This window comes from Kwoniella shivajii, chromosome 3, assembly GCF_035658355.1.
Source record: "Kwoniella shivajii chromosome 3, complete sequence".
Taxonomy (NCBI): Eukaryota; Fungi; Basidiomycota; class Tremellomycetes; order Tremellales; family Cryptococcaceae; genus Kwoniella; species Kwoniella shivajii.
In genome coordinates this window covers 1,281,559-1,299,177 of record NC_085910.1, presented here as the reverse complement: position 1 = coordinate 1,299,177, position 17,619 = coordinate 1,281,559, and the positions used below count along the sequence as shown (strand labels likewise).

Below are 17,619 nucleotides of genomic sequence, written 5' to 3'. Positions count from 1 at the left end.
CTTGGTCACAAGATCCTGATGAGGAGGATTCAGGTCCACCTCCTCTTTGCTTCTTGCAATTCGTCAATGGAGCGAGTAGTAAGAATACCGACAACCTCAGATCCTGTGGGGCGAAGCCCAATCCCCTCATAACGTGAATTATGTAGACTCCCTATTCCTACTTCTTCTGTAAAAATGAGACCTTTTGAGTAGTGATACATAGATTGTGCGATTTATGCATTTTAAGATTCGTCAGATGCTATTGGCGTGAGGAGGTTTCATCAATGTTTCAGGTTGTCTCTTTTCGGCAGTGTCCTTACAACAACAACAACAGGCTCATTCATCCTACATGTACGATAGTAACCCGTACAGCTCTGTGATCACTCCATCTCCCTTTCCACCCTTTAACATCCCCGTCTACGAAATTGTCCAAACAAGCATATCTGTCCACTTCCCATTCCCCCCTTCCCTTCACGTTGTACTCCTTGTCTGAGGCAGGTTCAGCACCAAGCATGACAAAGTCTATCCTTGTCGCATCTCGACTTCCCGGAGGAGCAAAGTCAGTGTAGGTCAATTCTGGTCCGTATGGCCTTGTCTGTGGTGTGGTTGAAGACGGCGACAGATGGGTGTATGAGTCAAGGAAGTAGAACGATGATTGACCTGAAGGGAGGGGATGAGGAGAGGTGATATTGCGATATCCTCCTTCGGACGGCGGCGAATCTGGCATGACACATTAGCATCGCAGTGTGATAGGCAAAAAGGCTTCATTCATTAGGGATGTACTCACTAAAATCTCCAAATAGTATCACCGGACCCTCTACTTCTACTTTTTCCCTTTCTTCTATTCGTTTCACCCATTGCCATATTTGTGATCGGATCAAAAGACTACTCTCCGCTCTAGCTCGTAAACCTAAATGATCGTAATGGGTATTTACCGCATGAACCAAACATCCTTTCTTATCCTTTCTTCGAAGTGTAAGCAACGTAGCTATTCTAGGTAAAGCCTAGTTCAGATTCAGCTTCTAATGTTGGCCCTTCACTATGAAAGGATTGACATACCGCGTCCCATCCTTTTGAGGGTATATCGGGAGTAGTCGACAACCAAATAGTACTCCAATCAACCAAATCGAATTTCATTTTATCATAAAATATCGGACTGTATTCCCCTGCTTGTTTCCCATCATCTCTTCCTACACCTACATGACCATAAACCGGACCTAAGAGATGTTGTAAATCGAGTAATTGATCATGTAATACTTCTTGAAATCCTATAATATCTAAATCACCCGTGCTGAGTAGACAGTCTACCAGACGGGTTTTTCGTTCAGACCACGGTTTTTCACGATATGGAATGTCGAAAATAGGTCCATCGGATGTAGTCCCATTGTTGTATCGTCTGACTACCCGTGTCAGCTAATATCTTGATTGTGCAAGTGAAGGTGGTCTTACACGTTGACGGTGGCGACGTGAATCACTTCCTTCGGTGTCACTGGAGTATGAGCGCTGCTGCCTTGTTGGGAATGGCTCATAGATTCCACTCGGGTCACCATCTTATGTATGGGTCTGGATGTGGGATGATGTCTTAAGAGGTGAATGGTATGGAGATCAACACACTACTCGAGTACCACCTCATCCCGTTTGTTTCTATCCCCCCATACATCTTGTTGTCATCTTACGGACATAGCTATACTCCTTTAACCGGGTGTCTAACAAATGGGGACCCCACAGATGTTTAGACCGAGAATATTGGATCACCACGTGAGTTTACGGTTATCGCAAAATGTTGAAAGAAAGAGGTCTGAGCGAAAACATGAAAAAGTTAAAATGAAAACATAAAGAATCACCAAAGAAGCACAAGATATATAACATCTTTTCACCATCTATCGCTGAGTCACCCGTCCTCGCATACAGTCTTGGATCTATCTTCGGTATCATATCACCAGTAGCTCGTTGGCGGGATTACATCTACAAATATCTTTCATCGATACCCGAGGCACACAGAAAGAAAGATCCTCGTTAATCAAGATGGAGATAGACAGTGAGAACAGGCTCAACGGGCATGGCAATGAGAGCGTTGCCACTAAAGTAAACGAAGAGAAGTGAGTTATCCCCTTCTCTCATCCTGCGACCCCCAAAGCTCGCTGACAGGCGGCAACGACGTGTTTTAGAAAAGAGAGTAGTAATAAAGATCATGATTTCTATTTCAACTTTTACTCTTCGCTCCAGAATCAGTAAGTCTCAACCTACCATACTTAGTAAGCCAGATACTGATGAAATGGGAAACAGAGCAAATATGATTGGTGATATCTCCCGTACAGGGACTTATAGAAAAGCCATCTTGGGTAATGGTGAAATCGCTTTTAGAGACAAGGTAGTTTTGGACGTCGGTGCCGGTACGTTTTGACTTGCACAGCTGAACTTTACTGTGCTTTCAGCTGTTACTGATGAAGACCGAGCTGACCACTGTATTATATAGGTTCTGGTATCTTGTCTTACATGTCCGCACAGGCTGGTGCAAAGGAAGTCATAGCTCTGGAGGCTTCGTCGATGGCAGAGAAGATGGAGATAGTGAGTGCGGATGAAAATGGCATGATCAAGACGAACAGTGTGTAACGGGCCGGCAGCGCTGACTTGTACTGTCAATGGTCTAGCTGGTCAAAGCTGCCAATTCAAGTAAGAGCAACCCACATCTCAAGAACCGTATACGTATAGTACGAGGTATGGTTGAAGATGAAAAGATTCAACGACAAGTACTTGAATCTGGAAAAGTAGATACTATCATATCGGAACCCATAGGCGTGATGCTACTTCACGAGCGAATGGTATGTCCAATCTCCTCCCGACCTGCTGTTCGATACCTCTACTCTGAAACTCTGAAATTAACTGAGATCAAATCGCGTATAGGTCGAATCTTTCATCTTAGCTCGAGATTTATTCCTTAAACCAGGTGGTCAATTGCTCCCTTCAGCAGGACACATCTTCTTTTGCCCATTTACAGATGAAGGATTATATAATGAGACTGATCAAAAAGCTCAATTCTTCAATACTACTTTGTTTGGTGAGCTGATCTTGGCGTAACAAATGAGCGTACTGAAGCTGACACTTATTCTAGGTACCGATTTCAAGGAACTGTATCCCGCTGCAAGGGAAGAAGTTTTTGGTGCGTTATCAACAATTGAGCTCCAATTTCATCGGTGACACTTAGCTGACGAGTTATCTCGTAGCTCAACCGGTCGTAGGGATGTTCCCTCCCAACTCACTTGTGTCAACTGCTTGTGCACCCAAATCATTCGATTTCTACACTTGCACCAAAGAGGATTTACTCGAGTTCTCCATCCCGGTCGATTTCGTCGTGTCTCGAACAGCATTGATACATGGGGTGAGTGTTCCATTACTCTCTTTAGGGAATCTCCTTCGTCTCATATTTGCTAGATTATAATTGACAATGGGACCAGCTCGCATCGTGGTTTGACTTGGATTTCTTCCCACGACCTATGCCTACTTCCGAAGACCCTAATTGGAATTATGCTATAAATCCTGCCAACGGCTGGCAATGGATGACACAAGAAGCACCCTTGAATCCGGCTCCTACACCTGCACCTCCAAAGGACGGGCTGGCAGTAAAGCTTTCTACCGGGCCGAATGGTAAGTCTTTACAAACCAAGATGGATTAAGCTGACCGTGTTGATAGCTTCCCGAACACATTGGCAGTGAGTCATCGCACCCTGTGACTCCTTATCATCGACCACCACGCAGTCGATATAAAGCTGATCGATTATGTGATGTATAGACAAGCTCGATTACTACTTCCTGAACCACTAGCAGCGAACAAAGGAGAAAGGTTGATCGGATCAATCCACTTCAAAGTAAACGACTCTCGATCATACGACCTCGTACTGGAACTTAAGATAGATAGACCTGGACCTGAATGGAATCCTAATCCATTAAGGAGGAAAGCGGAGTATCAACTTCAACAACAATGTTTCAAGTGAGTGTCACGTATCTTTTACCAGTCATCATCGTTGTTCCATCCTTGCTGATATCGCATACCCGATTAGCTATTCTTATAGCCCTGAGAACGGATTAAACGCTTTAGGAATGGCAGCTAGTAACGTGATATAGACCAGTGATCCGAAAGGTTTTCGATGTGGATCGACCGGTCGGTCTTGATGTCATATAGCGTTGTTGGATATCAAGATTCAATAGGTCAATCAAGGAAATTTGTGAGAAGGCAAGCGGATAAGATGGGAAAACTTATATGAAAACTATGATTTTTTTGAATGTCTTCGATTTATTGTATATACCCGGCATATTCATATGTATATAAACATGTTCAAGCTCACTTGATTTGAATGAGGTTTGTGTTACTGCAGTCTTTACTGCAGTCCGTCCGATGCAATGCACGACTGACTGTACTCCACACTTCATATTACTATTTGACCTATATATACATCATCCACTGACTGAGCAGGTCTAGACATAATATTTCCCAAATCGATCAAGATGTCCAAGGTACTACTGAATAAGTATAACGAAAGACGAGCTCAAGCAACTCGTGATACTTCATCGACCCTGAGTAAACTATCTCTTTTTCCATTCGCACTGTGTCCAATGACACTGCTTGGTCTTCTTGTCAACACAGGCAGACTCGTTCGTCTTTCAACCTTCTTGATGTCCCCTGTTACGCCCAAACCGGCCCTCATTTCAGGATGAAGTTGAACTTTGTTATGTCTTGTAGAGGAACCCAATGGGATCCTAGGAGTAGTAGTTCCGATAGTGATATTGGAGATCGTATCTCTTCGTGAACGAGTAGTTGCTGATGTTGAAGTGGTCAATCTCCTGGGTAAGTGATTATCACCTGTGGATGGTGTTGGTGTACTAGGTATCTTCGAAGTTGACATTGACATTGAGGGTTTGATCGTGCTAGGTCTTGAAGAGATACTGTGTCTGGAAGTGGTGCTAAATGACGGCGTAGACAAATGCGATGGCACGGGTGTCACTGTATTCGTCCTCGATTTAGTGTGATTGGAACTTCGTTGTAGTAAGGTTAGTTCCAAGATCTTACTTTCCAAAGCAACATTCAATAATTCTTTATCATCTTCCAAAGCTTTCAACTTCCTGTTCATCTCTGAGAATTTCATAATCTGATCAGATGATTCTCTTTGATACATCGACAGACTCGACTGCAACTTTTTTTCTGATAATCTCAACTGATCAATCTCTTTCAAATAAGCTGATAATCTCGAATTATAGTCATTGTAATTGACTTTTGTCGATTCAGCTTCTACCACTGCCGATCTTAATGCGTTATCGTGTGATTTCAATTTCATTCCTAAAGTCTCCACTTCTTCCCTCAATCTACTTATGATTTTCTCCTGTTCTTTCGATTGCCGTTCAAGAGATTGACGAGTGGAAGAAAGTGTGTCTTCGGATTGAGAAACCGTTAATCGTAGTGCGGAAAGCTCAGCTTCTTGAGCGTGGATCAATGTTGTCTTGTGAGCCAAAGCAGATGACCGATCTTCGAGTTCACTTTGGATTGACTCTACATGGTGACTCATAGTATTGAGTTGTGACGTGAGGGAATCAATCTGGTCTCGCAATCTGGCAGAGGATTCTTCGTCAATGGAATTGCGATTGATCATCTCAACAAGCTATGGAGGCGTAGGGATTCAGCTTCATGTCTGTCGCTGGGGATAAAAGGATGATATCACTCACTTCATCTCGCTCTTCTTCCCACTCTCTCTTCTCCTCCATCAATCTAGCAATCATTTCTGTACCTTGCCTGCCGGCCCATTCCCTCTCTGCACTGCTTCGGGTCAACTCTTCCATCTGTTCTCGAAGCTGGTTCAGCTCCACTTCAGATTCAAATCGGCATTCGTTTGTTTCAAATCTTGCCAATTCTACCTTGTCCTTGAGGACGGAGATAGTTGCATCTTTGGAGATGTTCTCAGCTTTGAGACATTTGACCTGATCTCGCAGAACAGATACATCGAAAATGAGCGTATCGATCTTTTCATCCTTTTCCTTCAGGAACAGGTTAAGCGAGTCGATTGAAGATCGGGAAGATACCAGTTCTTCTCGTAAAGATGTGATGGTAAAATCTTGTTCACGCAAGTCAAGCTCATTAGACCTCCTTTCGCTTTGTTCGCAATCAAGATCCTGTCGGAGTCGTGAGAGTTCGCCTTGAGATTTTGAGAAGATCCCAGTTCTTTCGATGAGCTGATTACTGATTTCTTCAATATTGTCCTTGAGTGTGGCGATTGTTTCTTGGTAACCATGATGAGCGTCCGAGATTTGTTTCTCAAGCATGACTATCTGACAGTCCTTCTCCTTCATTTGTTGCTGGATGAGATCTTGGTCTTTATTGAAGACTTCCAATTCCCTTTCCTCAGCATATTTAACCAGCTTGTCCCTTTCTGCATCCTGTTCTTCCGCCCATCTCATCTCCCTTCTCAATTCAAGCACGACCACTTCGAGTCCTTTTTTCTCCCTTTCAATGTCACCCTCTCTGTCCTTACAAGCATTCATTTGTACTCTCATGTCCGCAAGGTCGCTCTTCATCTTGCCATTATTTGCAATCACCTCTAACATACTATCTTGAAGGAGGCATTTCTCCTGCTCGAGATGTGCACATCTCTCTGCTAACGAGTCGTGTGTATCCTGAAGGATCTCAAAATGCTCTTCGTTTTCTCTTATAGCTTGTCTAAGCTGGTCGAGAGCTGAGAGATTGGACACGACTTCATGTCAGCGGTCATCCGACAACGTAATTGTTATAGACCTTACATACCTGTGTCTTTACCTTCACATCTTTCTTCCCATTCCTCTATCTCTTCCTCTTTGTTCAGCAAGTCGTTGTGAAGTAGCTCTTTCTCTGTCTCATATTGATTGACGAACGCTCTCAATTCATTAACTTCGGAATAGAGTATATCCATCATCATTTCTCTAGCTTTCAGTTGATCCTTTAGGCCGCTGGAATGTTGCTCTTGAGCTGCGAGTAGAGAGGTCGTCACAACTAGCGGTGGCGCGGACATGTGATTTTTCCAAGTCAAAGGTGAATGTGACATGGGTAGCGGGAGTTCTTGGTGAGTGAGAGTAGGTGAAAGAGGAGTAAAGAACGGAGTGGTACCGTGAGCGCTTGTAGGATTTGATGGTGTTTGAGTCATGTCATTACCAAAAGAGTGTTCAGCAGAAGAGGGAGACTCGGTGATATTTGACAATTCATGAGATTGGTATCCTTCTAATCCATTATCTCGAAGCTGGTCGAGTTCCGCTTGATCTGCGTTGTCGTGTTCATCCTCGTGGCTCTCTGACAAGACCTCTTCCACTACTTCTTCCTCAACCGATCGAGGTGGGCTGGGTGTACCAAAAGCGTCTAGTGACATCCTCTTGGTCACGTTGGCGGATAATTTCACTTCAAAAGGTGATGAAGATCGTTTAGCTGCTTTTTTAAATGCTTCTTTCTGTTTTCGGACTGGTGAACAAGCAGGACTTGATTCTGATCTTCTATGCTTGGGTGTTCTAGTTGGTGTAGATTCATATCGCTCAGGAGATGATTTAGGTGGTGTTGACTCTGGTGAGGGTGACGGATGAGGATACGTATCTCTTGAAAATAACCGTACTGCTGAGTGTATGATGCATTAGTTCGACTTTAATGATATACGAGATGAGATGCCATTACTAACCATCTTTGTTATGTTCCACACCATGTGCACAAGCACCCCTTTGTGAAACCTCTCTTCTCCCGCCAGGTGTTCCAGGAGGTAGTTGATGGTTATCAATGAACGTGTCCAAACCATCATCATCAACTTGTTGGCTGTCCCAATCGAATGGCTGGGGTGGAGGAGCACCGAAATCAGGTGAGAAGAAGGTGGATGATTCGGCGTAGAGTGACTGTGCGTATAGATGGGATTGCATTGGGATGGGATGAGGATGTTGAGTAGTTTGAGGATGAGGTCGTCTGGGGGGTGATTCTGATGGAGTTGATAGATGACCTAATGAATCAGATAATCATTAACCGATTAACCTGAACATAATGATGAGCCAATGACCTCACGAATTTTTGCTTTTCTAGGACTTAACCTCTGGTCAAAACTCATATATCTTCTTCTTGGGCTTTCGACTCCGAGGCCGTTCCTCTGGTCGATGGAATTGGCGTTTACGCTTTGGCTTTCCAAGTGAGTCTTGGAAGTACCATTGAAAGTCTGGGTCAGGTCACTGTCAAATCTCATTTTCATTCTCATACTTTCGGGAGTAGGAAAATGATCATAATCTATACTGATATTTGCATTCAAGTAATCTTGTGGATTAGGTGATGGAGGTGGTATCCGTTTGATTGAATTTGAGCTTTGTTCATCTTTGTCTGGTGAGATCGATCTTGTTCTTGGGTAAGTCAGATTATGTGATGATGTAGGTACAAGTGGATGAGGGGGTACAGGTGGTAGGGAGTCGACTGTCATCAAGATCTCTTTGATCAGCTGCTTGTACTGACTATCTCTTATTTTGATAAGATATAAGAGATGCAGTATCATGTCAACTTATCGTACTCACCTTGGGGATCATGACTTAATCTCATGTCTCTAGGTAGACTCTTACTGAATTTCAGACCATTTTGTTTTACTTTCCCCTGTTCATCAATTTCATGTTTGTCGTATTCGCCAAGTGGTAGGGGAGGAACGAAAGCACCTCTAACTCTCTTCTTTTTCTTAGATTTGTTTTTCAGTGCAGATAAACTGGGATGATGAGCTAATGATCGCAAGATTGACGGAGTTCTATAATGACCTTTGATGGGAGAGGCAGGTGTATCATACCGAATTTCAGCTCCGTCATAAGAGGTCGGTATCAAGGTTGAATCTATTGAGGGGTGAGCTGACCCACTTTCGAGGGATGATGAAGGTCGTATACTTGAACCAATGGTTGATGTTACGGTGGGCGTGGGTGTATTGTTTCGTAAGGAAGAAGCGGGTCGATGGAATGGGTTGAGTCGGTGGATAATATCCATTTTGACTGAAACCTCTACAATAAGTGGAGACACTGGTAGAACGTCGGGAGCTGTTGTAATCAAATAGAGATATAGTTAATAAGATATCGTCAAACCTGTCTTTGTTAGATTTCCATTGAGAAAACTGGGAGATAAATAATAAGAAGAAATCGAAAGACGGGAGATACTTTTATGACCTTCATAAGAGTGCTATGCACTTTCAGTTGTTGATCTTTCAACTTGCTGCTGTAAGAATGTAGATGATCATTCAACTGTTTTCATGTATTTACTGTAAATTCGCCTGGACCACCTCCACCCCTCCACCTTCCACAGTATAACAACGCCACACTCACCGTGCACAGTGTCAATTCACCATTCATCAAAAACCTATCCATGCTCTTTCTGTGAGCAGGTTCAAGTGACATGAGAATTGCATGTATGTAAGACAAATGACCAGTGACTCATCTGGTAGTGAAAATGTATAAAATGAAAAGTAAAATAACAAACAAGTGGAAAAAAGTAATTATATTAGTATGTATATACAAGAAAACATGAATTGCGCAGAACATATAATGAAAATCGACGATTTAATCAAAGAAACAGCAAAAAGCTTACTGCTTCTCCTTCCCCTCTTGACTTCAAAATGTTCTTTTGTATGGATCTATAGTCACAGGCGCTGTTTGATTGCTTTGGTGATCTGTCTAGCGTATATGAGACAGAAACCCGTCGCCAAAGGTAAAGCGGAAACCAATAACCAAAATCCTACAAAAAGTAAAATAGGTAACCAGAACAGGTACAACATTCGGTCACCTATGAGTGTTCCAGGATCAGTTTTCACCATTCATACACAACGGATCGTGTTAATTTGCTCACGCTTGACATGTTTGACTACCTTCTCACTTGGACTGACACTTCCACTTCGTTTTCCATCTTTTCCAGTCCCATTGGACCTTCTTGCTTTTCTGAATTTCCTCAATCCCTCTTCTGCAAACGTCATCCGAGTTTCACTCGAACTTACGACATCACTTGTTGTCATACCAGATTGGACTACCGCATTGAATGCTGCCGCAGCCATTGCTTGTGTGAATAATTTCACTTCTTCCGGACTGGTCATTTTAGATATGGTCTCCCATGAAGGGGCAGGGAAAGCGACCCAACCATGATGCTGATCTTCGCCAACAGTGGAAGGTTTGTCCGGACCAAAAATGTGGGGTATAGGTAATCGATCCCATACTGCATAAGGGATTTTATGAGGATGATGAATGGTTGATAAGGTTCTCGACATCCAGGATGATTCATCGCTTTCTGACGGTGCGTAAGGTGGTGGATCATCACGTATAGGTAGATTAACGGGTGGTTGTATCTCCTTGATCGTAGAAGTTGAAGTAAGCGAAGGTCTTCTAGTTGATTTCGGGGATTTCCTTTCACGATCAGATTTGGACAGGGAACGTTGTTTGCCTTTTCCTTTGGTCGCCCTGCTCCTCCTGCTTCTTCTTCGAGACAATCGTAGTTTTTCAAAGTATTCCAATTCGTCATCGACCTCGGATCCAGAAGACGGGTTATCGTTGTCAATCTCACTGACACTGCTTGAATCGTAAGACCCGGTAGAGGCTAATTCGGCGTCTTGTGCCGCACCGACCTTGGCTTCAGATGATGTCGACCATACAGCAGATAACAATAAAGCTTCGACTTTCTCATGATCCGCAAGTTTCGCAAGGTCCAAGGGCATTTCTCCATATGAAGTAGGTCGATCATAAGATGCCCCGGCTTCAACTAAGACTCGAGCACATGTATGTCGTCCGCATAGAGCTGCAAATGCCAATGGAGTAAAACCGTTTGTGTCTTGTAGATCGAGATGAGCACCAACGACGATCAACCTTCGCACCAACCGATGGAATCCCATGACGGTCGCGATATGGAGTAACGTCTGTTGAGCGTCGTTGCGGTGATTTATAGCTCCACTAGCCCGTAATGAACCAGGGGCATTCTCATCCAACGAAGCAAGGAAACTGATGACAGTAGACTGGAGGTTTCCGGAAGATGATTTGCTCCCATTGGTAGAATCAGAATGGTCATCATCTTCATTTGGCTCCGCAGAATCGTTTGGTGAAGGACCAGACATTGGTGAATTGGAACTTGATCTCTCGCTCCATTCGCTGTTTGTAGCCGACCGATTTACGACACCGTGAGCGATTCGATAAGCCGGATCGCTGGAAGAACCACTGAACTTCTTTTGTATCTCCAGAGCAAGTCTCATTCTGTTATGCCATGTCAGTTGTTACGTCGCATATATAGAGCATCAAGTGGAAGGATACTCACAGATCCTTGTCCATTTCGGTATACGTGAATATCTGTGTCGCTTGTCCAGATAACTTGATAGCACCTTGAATGCTGACTTCCACTGGTCCGGGGAGACTAGAAGGAGGTAGAATACATTTGACAAAACTATTGTTGACAAGCTGTGTATGAGCGGGTCTTTGACCGAAAAGCACGACCATGCCAGGAGAGAAGTTTTCACCAGCAATAGCGATAGTTTTACCACCCGCTGTGGGTCCTTCTCCGGGTATAACGTCAGTGATTTGAGCTTGTGGGACTGGCGGCATGAATTGTCCAATGACAGCCAACATATTTGTCAACGACTGATCTTGTTCGGCACGAGCAGCAGGCGACAAATCGTTTCTATTCGCCGAGGGTGAAAGATGTAACGCATCGAATGGCAGAGGTGGAATATTCGTTCCGGGAGGCGGTGATAAGTCGGTGTTAAACATTGCCGGATCTGGTTGTTGAAAGGGGTTAAAAACGTCTTGGTGATCTCCACCAGTATAATCGAGAAATTGATCAAGATCGTTCGTCGATGTAGGGGGTATGCCGCTATCACTGAACATCCCGGAAGATCTATCCTCTGCATACGTCGAGTAGACGGATCCACCATCGCTCATGGAGGATATCGAAGTGTGGCTGGAGGCGGTGAAGATATCATCTAATCCACCAGTCATCGCACTTGACATCTCAACGTCTGTATTGTCATGATTGAACAGCATGGAGTTTTGCATGCTCTGGGATTGTTGTCCATTATTGCTCAGTGACGACATGAAGCTGTTGGGTGATTGTAGCGAGTTGGCGAAAAGCATGTTATCGTGTCCAGTAAACGACATCATCTGGGACGAAGAAGGACTGGTGAGGTTCGAGGAGTTTATGGAGGCTTGCCCATTTGCTTGATGACCGTTGACCAAGTTCATGTGATTGTGAGGGAATTGAGGACCTCTCAGTATACCAGGACTTACAGTATTGGTAAGCTGTTGCTGAAGTGTGAAGTCCATGTGAGGCTGTTGTTGTGGTGCAGGTTGTTGCAAGATGACGTCTTGCTGGGGAATCGATTGAATAGAAGCCGTCGAGTTGTGTCTTTGAAAGTCATTTGCGCCGAACGAGTCCATTGGGACTGTGGTAATAGCGGGAGATTGTGAAGGGGGTCTCTCGTATGGCTTGGCCCCTCTTACAGAAGGAGTTTGCTTTTGCAGGACCGCTCCAGCTTCAGAGAATGACTGCACGCTCTCACTCTCGGAAGGTGCGGGCGATTGACGACGTGAAGAAGCTGTACTTTGACGACCCTTTCTCGCTCTCGGTACAGCAGGCTGAGCTTGAGCGGACGTAAACCCGTCAATCTTGGTTTTAGTCTTTGGCTCGGTTTTATGGTCGTCGGTGATTCGGATAGGCTTGGTGGTGGAAGTAGCGATTATCCTTCCATCCCATGTACGAAGGGTGAATTTGATTCTACCAAACTGTCAGTATGCGTCGATTTCACACGTGCCATGACACTCACTTGAATCCCACTTTCTCCCCGTGACATTTTCCATAACAGACAACTCTGAAAGGTAACCAATTACAACTCCCATCTTCCATTTTCACCTCCGGAGGCGAATTGAAAAGTACTATCTCATGCCTCCAGTCTCTGTGTTCTGGATCCCAGGGAGGTTCCTCTACGATTTGACCGTTTCTATGAGTATCATATTGATCTGGATTCTCACCCGTGATAAAATCTTGTGAGGGAGGGGCAATTGAGTGTCTCATCTTGGGTCTGGATGATGAAGTATCGGAATCAGAATTAGTTTGTCTTTTCCTTGTAACTTCTTTGGAAGCTCTTCTCTTGGCTTCTCGATTTCTACACCTCTTACAGACATAGACTCGTTTTCCGCTGTCACCACTCATGTATACCGCTGTTTCTATGTAAGCCAGATGCTCCCTGGATATTGGGCCAGCTTGCAGTTGTTTCTTCGAGCTAGCCTTGGTAGTAGTACCAGCTTGTAATTTCAATCCCTGGAGAGTTGTGATCCGTTCCAGAGACATGCAGAAGTTTCCATTCGTATCTCGCGGTATGAGAGGGTGCAGAGATGGGTGGATGGGCGGGAGGGGCGAAGGGATGGGACAGAATCGTAAGAGGTCAATGATCACTCGAATGGCTGTTTCTACGCGGGACTTGTCGGAGAAGATTGGATCGCCTTGCAGGAGCAATTGGGTAGAGCTAAACGGAATTGCTTAGCAGACTGTCACGAGTCGATGACTAGAAGACTTACTTGGGTTCAGCCGTAAGCTCGTTTAACGAAGGTGCTACCTGTCTTATCTCGTCCACTTCATACAATCTTTTCGGAGGGTCAGATCGTAATCCACCATGACTATGGGATCCATTGACACTTGATTGATTGCTTTGATGCATGACCGCGGCCAAAGAAACAGGGGTAGGTAGCTCTGGAGGATTGGACGATCTGGAAGGATCCGCAGCAGCAGGTATTGAGTGTTGAGGTTCTTCTTCCTGTTGGAAAGGCGCCGTTTTGTATGGCATGTTCATATCTTGCTGTGTCGTCAGAAGCGGTTTGATGTCTGCGTGAGGTGCAGGAGGTGCAGGAGGTATACGAGGTTTTATATCGAGTTGAGGTGTTGATGAAGGGAAATGATTGAGAGGGAATCTCGATATTGGTGGGTTTTGTGGATAGGATGAAGTGCTATCATCCACCATTCTGTAAGTAAGAAGCTCCTCGATAGAGGATTGATGACTTACCTTGACAGGCCGCTCAAAAGAGACTGCATTTCTATCATCACGTCGTGGGGTGATCTGCTATAACCTTCTTGACCTAACAGATGATTTTTGCTTGAAGAACCTTCACTACCATTGCTATTGCTGATACCTTCGGGGGAAGAAGAAGAAGGATTGGTCGAAAATGGAGAAGAAGTGGAAGCGGAAGATGAATCCGTCGGCATCATCTGGGAGATTTCCTCTCAGAGTGCGACGAATAATTTGGTGAAAAGTGAACAGAATGTAAGGGATTTTATCTGTTCGGATGTATTAAGGATGATGACGCTCCCTTTTTTCCCTTATACCACGAACATGAAACAACTGATTAATTTCAGTATACTTGATGTTCTGTCTCCAATCTAAATAAACCTGACTTTGTTGAGTTGATCAAGGTCTGAAACCATGTATTTGATGGAGATAGATAAGGTAAACGCAATGACAAATTGAGAATGAATGACGACGGCAATGACTATTCCGTTTATCCTTTTTTTTTCTTTTCGTTCTTATTTCTTCTGCTAACGTATTCGAGGTGGAAAATAAGAAATCTGAATCTTGATTATTGTATTGCGTACGCTTTGTTATCTTTGTCCTACCCTCTATTAACCGTTACAACCGAGAACCTCTGTTATTCTCTTGCCTAAAATATTCACACCAATCCTCCACGGGTTAGTCTCTAACGCTGATCCTCCCTTTTTATCTTGGCGGATGATGAGCTCTCCTTTCTAGCTTCAAACGTGTTCAGTCAATCGGCTTGATACGATGATGTGTGTCATGTAGGTAATTACCGAGCTATATAAGATGTTGCACAAATTGTTTGTTGGATAAATTCGGGCGTGTGAAAGTCCTCTGTTCCTGCGATTACAATTCAGAAGTTTAAAGATGTATTGGTATTAAAAAGGGGGTTTAGCTGAATAGAAGCGTAACAAAGATTTGTATGATATGATGGTTCAATCAGTTCAAATCAAATCAAATCAAATCAATAACGATGCCGAGAAAAGGTGAGGTTTAAAAATGAAACTTGGGTGAGAAACAAAACCCGTGCCTTTTCACAAGGGATTTTTCACCAGCGAAATGACAGAGCAAAGAAGAGTCGAGACCATCAAATAAGTGCAAAAATGTCTACAACTAACTAACTATACTTGCCGCCTTTTGATGTAATTGTAAAGAACAGGTACAAAGACGGGAAGAGTATAGATAAGCAAGTAATAGTGATTGTTTCCGAAATTCGTCATCAAACAATATACATATGTCTCACGGAGAGAGTACTGGAAGATTAGGCATGAAAAATTTATCTGGATGCTAACACAGAGGAGATGTGTGTAGGGATTGCGCGTCAAACGCTTGATTTTTTCGGTGGCAAAAAACATACACTAATTCATTGAGTCTTCTTGGTGGCGTGGAACTGATTCTCAATTGCACATACTCTCAATGTTCTCAGACTAGTATTGCATATGCGCGATGCGATCTCTGTCGTCTGGTGGGAATCGTTTTTCTACATCATTTGCTAAACTAGTCCTTCTTTTCTGCCAACTGTGATCATATTCAGCGTCATCCTGCAATTCGCCACCTTCTATTGGATCTGCTAATCCCAGCTAAAACGCCGTGTTGGAATATTAGCGTGGCTCGAACGTGGCATACCGCTCGATTGCTTTACGCGGGGACCCGGAGCTAACATCCAGGATTCATGCATGAAATGTCGATCCGCATAGCTGTCATGATAAGTGAGAGAGGTAGATTCATTGTGCAGTAATGGTGTTGATGTGCATTATCTCATATCGTTCAGTACTGAGCTCCTTATCCGGATCCGCTCCTGGTATTCATGATGGCACCTCCACTAAGTCTTACTCAAGTTGACAAGCTAGAATTTCTTATCCTGGTTGACAACTGTGAGTAAACGCAAGTTTGTCTCTGTGCTTGAAATTGTGAACTGATCATTCTCCAACAAGTCATAGAGTGGTACGTACGTTGACCAATATCTGTGTCAAGCAGAACCATTGACCAATCTGATGTCGATATCCTATATCAGGATATCAGTGTTGCCAACGGGATTCAGTCAGGAACTACCTCAACATCTCATGAGAGGTGATGCACCTAAAGATGATCTTACGGGATTACCAATAATTGACTTTGATAATTATTGTTGTGGTGCTCATGGTTTATCAATACTCATCGTGAGCCATTTACTCCTCATTTTGATTTCGAAGTACCATATGGATAGTTTGCTAATTTATGATTGATCGATATGTTTGATGATGGTGGAATATGAATATAGAAAACAACCATAGGTGATTCCACACGTACGGTTCTATTCGATTCTGGACCTGAACCCCATTCGATTGCACGAAATATATCTGCTATGAAAGTTGATTTAACCAATCTTGATGCTATTGTGTTATCGCATTGGCATAGAGATCATTCTGGTGGGATATTAAAAGCTTTGGAAATCCGTAAAGAACAATTACAATTACGAAAGACGCCTCCTGGAGATCAAGACGAAATGGTTTTAGTTGATTTGCATCCTGATAGACCTATAAGGAGAGGTATTTCAAGGCCACCAGATTACACTCCGATATGTGCACTGCCGCCTGATCCTTCATTCGACGAGATCGAACGGAAAGGCGGGAAAATCGAATTGAATGATCAACCTCATGAGATCATCACTAAAGATGGGAGTAATACTGGTATAGGCGTAAGTGGAGAAATAGAAAGAGTAACGGAATTCGAAGTTGGCTTGCCAGGTGCATTGACTTGGATGAAAGATGAAAATGGTCAAGAAGGTTGGTTTAATGATCATGTGAGTCTTCCTTTATGAGTTTCACCCATTTGAAACAAGTTCATTGATTGGGAAAGTCTTTTATGATAGATGATCACGGACGAAAGATATGTCGTGGTCGACGTCAAGGGTCAAGGATTGGTGGTGTTCAGCGCGTAAGTCGATATTTCAGTGACGATGATAAAGCAATGTTCCCTCCAGGGTGGCAAGCTAATCCTGTTCTGACTTCATCTGTTATAGGTGCTCACACGCTGGGATTTGCAATGTCATAACATCCCTTCGACCGCTTGAAAGACCGATCAAAGCAGTAGTAGGAGGTCTTCACTTAGTACCCACTCAGTATCAACCGGCTGTAGAAACGGTCGATTTCCTATCGAGACGTATACAGCCTCCTCCAGATTATATACTACCATTGCATTGTACCGGATTAGAACCAAGAGCTATGTTGAGAGAGAAGATGGGCGAAAAAATCGTTCCTTGTGGTACGGGAGTAAAGGTTGTTTGGAGTGGGACAGATGAAGATGATGAAGAATTAGTAAAAGGTTTCAAGATCATCGCATGACGCATATACTCACTTCACCAGATCTATAGAAGTAGTCAAAGCTTCATCAAGAATCGTACAAAAGGAACGAACAATATCGACGCCTTTGTCTCATTTCAATCATTGTACGAATCAAAGAAAGATCCGAATCAGAGGACGATCGCTCAAAACGTTGATGATAAGTACATTCTACGCAGCGGACGGAAAACAGGTCGAATGAGTATTTCAATTGTCTTCTCTCATATCAGGCAATCGGTTATCCAACGGCTTACAGTCACCAA

The 17,619-nt window shown here is 43.7% G+C and overlaps 5 protein-coding genes across 5 annotated transcripts; 2 read left to right on the top strand and 3 right to left on the bottom strand.

The window, feature by feature from the left end:
• Positions 1–319: 319 nt before the first annotated feature.
• On the bottom strand, positions 320–1,529 carry IL334_002675 (uncharacterized protein; the record flags this gene model as incomplete). Its single annotated transcript, XM_062934416.1, has 4 exons — positions 320–699; positions 767–983; positions 1,039–1,375; positions 1,429–1,529. The coding sequence occupies 4 exons, from the start codon at positions 1,527–1,529 to the stop codon at positions 320–322; spliced, it is 1,035 nt and encodes a 344-aa protein (XP_062790467.1).
• Positions 1,530–2,004: 475 nt separating this feature from the next.
• On the top strand, positions 2,005–4,101 carry IL334_002674 (uncharacterized protein; the record flags this gene model as incomplete). Its single annotated transcript, XM_062934415.1, has 12 exons — positions 2,005–2,078; positions 2,148–2,210; positions 2,266–2,372; positions 2,456–2,547; positions 2,631–2,801; positions 2,884–3,037; positions 3,092–3,139; positions 3,204–3,358; positions 3,435–3,624; positions 3,671–3,689; positions 3,770–3,967; positions 4,038–4,101. The coding sequence occupies 12 exons, from the start codon at positions 2,005–2,007 to the stop codon at positions 4,099–4,101; spliced, it is 1,335 nt and encodes a 444-aa protein (XP_062790466.1).
• Positions 4,102–4,523: 422 nt separating this feature from the next.
• Positions 4,524–8,977, bottom strand: IL334_002673 (uncharacterized protein; the record flags this gene model as incomplete). Its single annotated transcript, XM_062934414.1, has 6 exons — positions 4,524–5,630; positions 5,695–6,698; positions 6,767–7,600; positions 7,662–7,970; positions 8,033–8,428; positions 8,527–8,977. The coding sequence occupies 6 exons, from the start codon at positions 8,975–8,977 to the stop codon at positions 4,524–4,526; spliced, it is 4,101 nt and encodes a 1,366-aa protein (XP_062790465.1).
• A 646-nt stretch (positions 8,978–9,623) lies between these two features.
• Positions 9,624–14,212, bottom strand: IL334_002672 (uncharacterized protein; the record flags this gene model as incomplete). Its single annotated transcript, XM_062934413.1, has 6 exons — positions 9,624–9,766; positions 9,830–11,214; positions 11,276–12,727; positions 12,777–13,475; positions 13,528–13,953; positions 14,010–14,212. The coding sequence occupies 6 exons, from the start codon at positions 14,210–14,212 to the stop codon at positions 9,624–9,626; spliced, it is 4,308 nt and encodes a 1,435-aa protein (XP_062790464.1).
• A 1,634-nt stretch (positions 14,213–15,846) lies between these two features.
• On the top strand, positions 15,847–17,359 carry IL334_002671 (uncharacterized protein; the record flags this gene model as incomplete). Its single annotated transcript, XM_062934412.1, has 6 exons — positions 15,847–15,910; positions 15,971–15,980; positions 16,051–16,195; positions 16,297–16,818; positions 16,888–16,952; positions 17,038–17,359. The coding sequence occupies 6 exons, from the start codon at positions 15,847–15,849 to the stop codon at positions 17,357–17,359; spliced, it is 1,128 nt and encodes a 375-aa protein (XP_062790463.1).
• Positions 17,360–17,619: the final 260 nt, after the last annotated feature.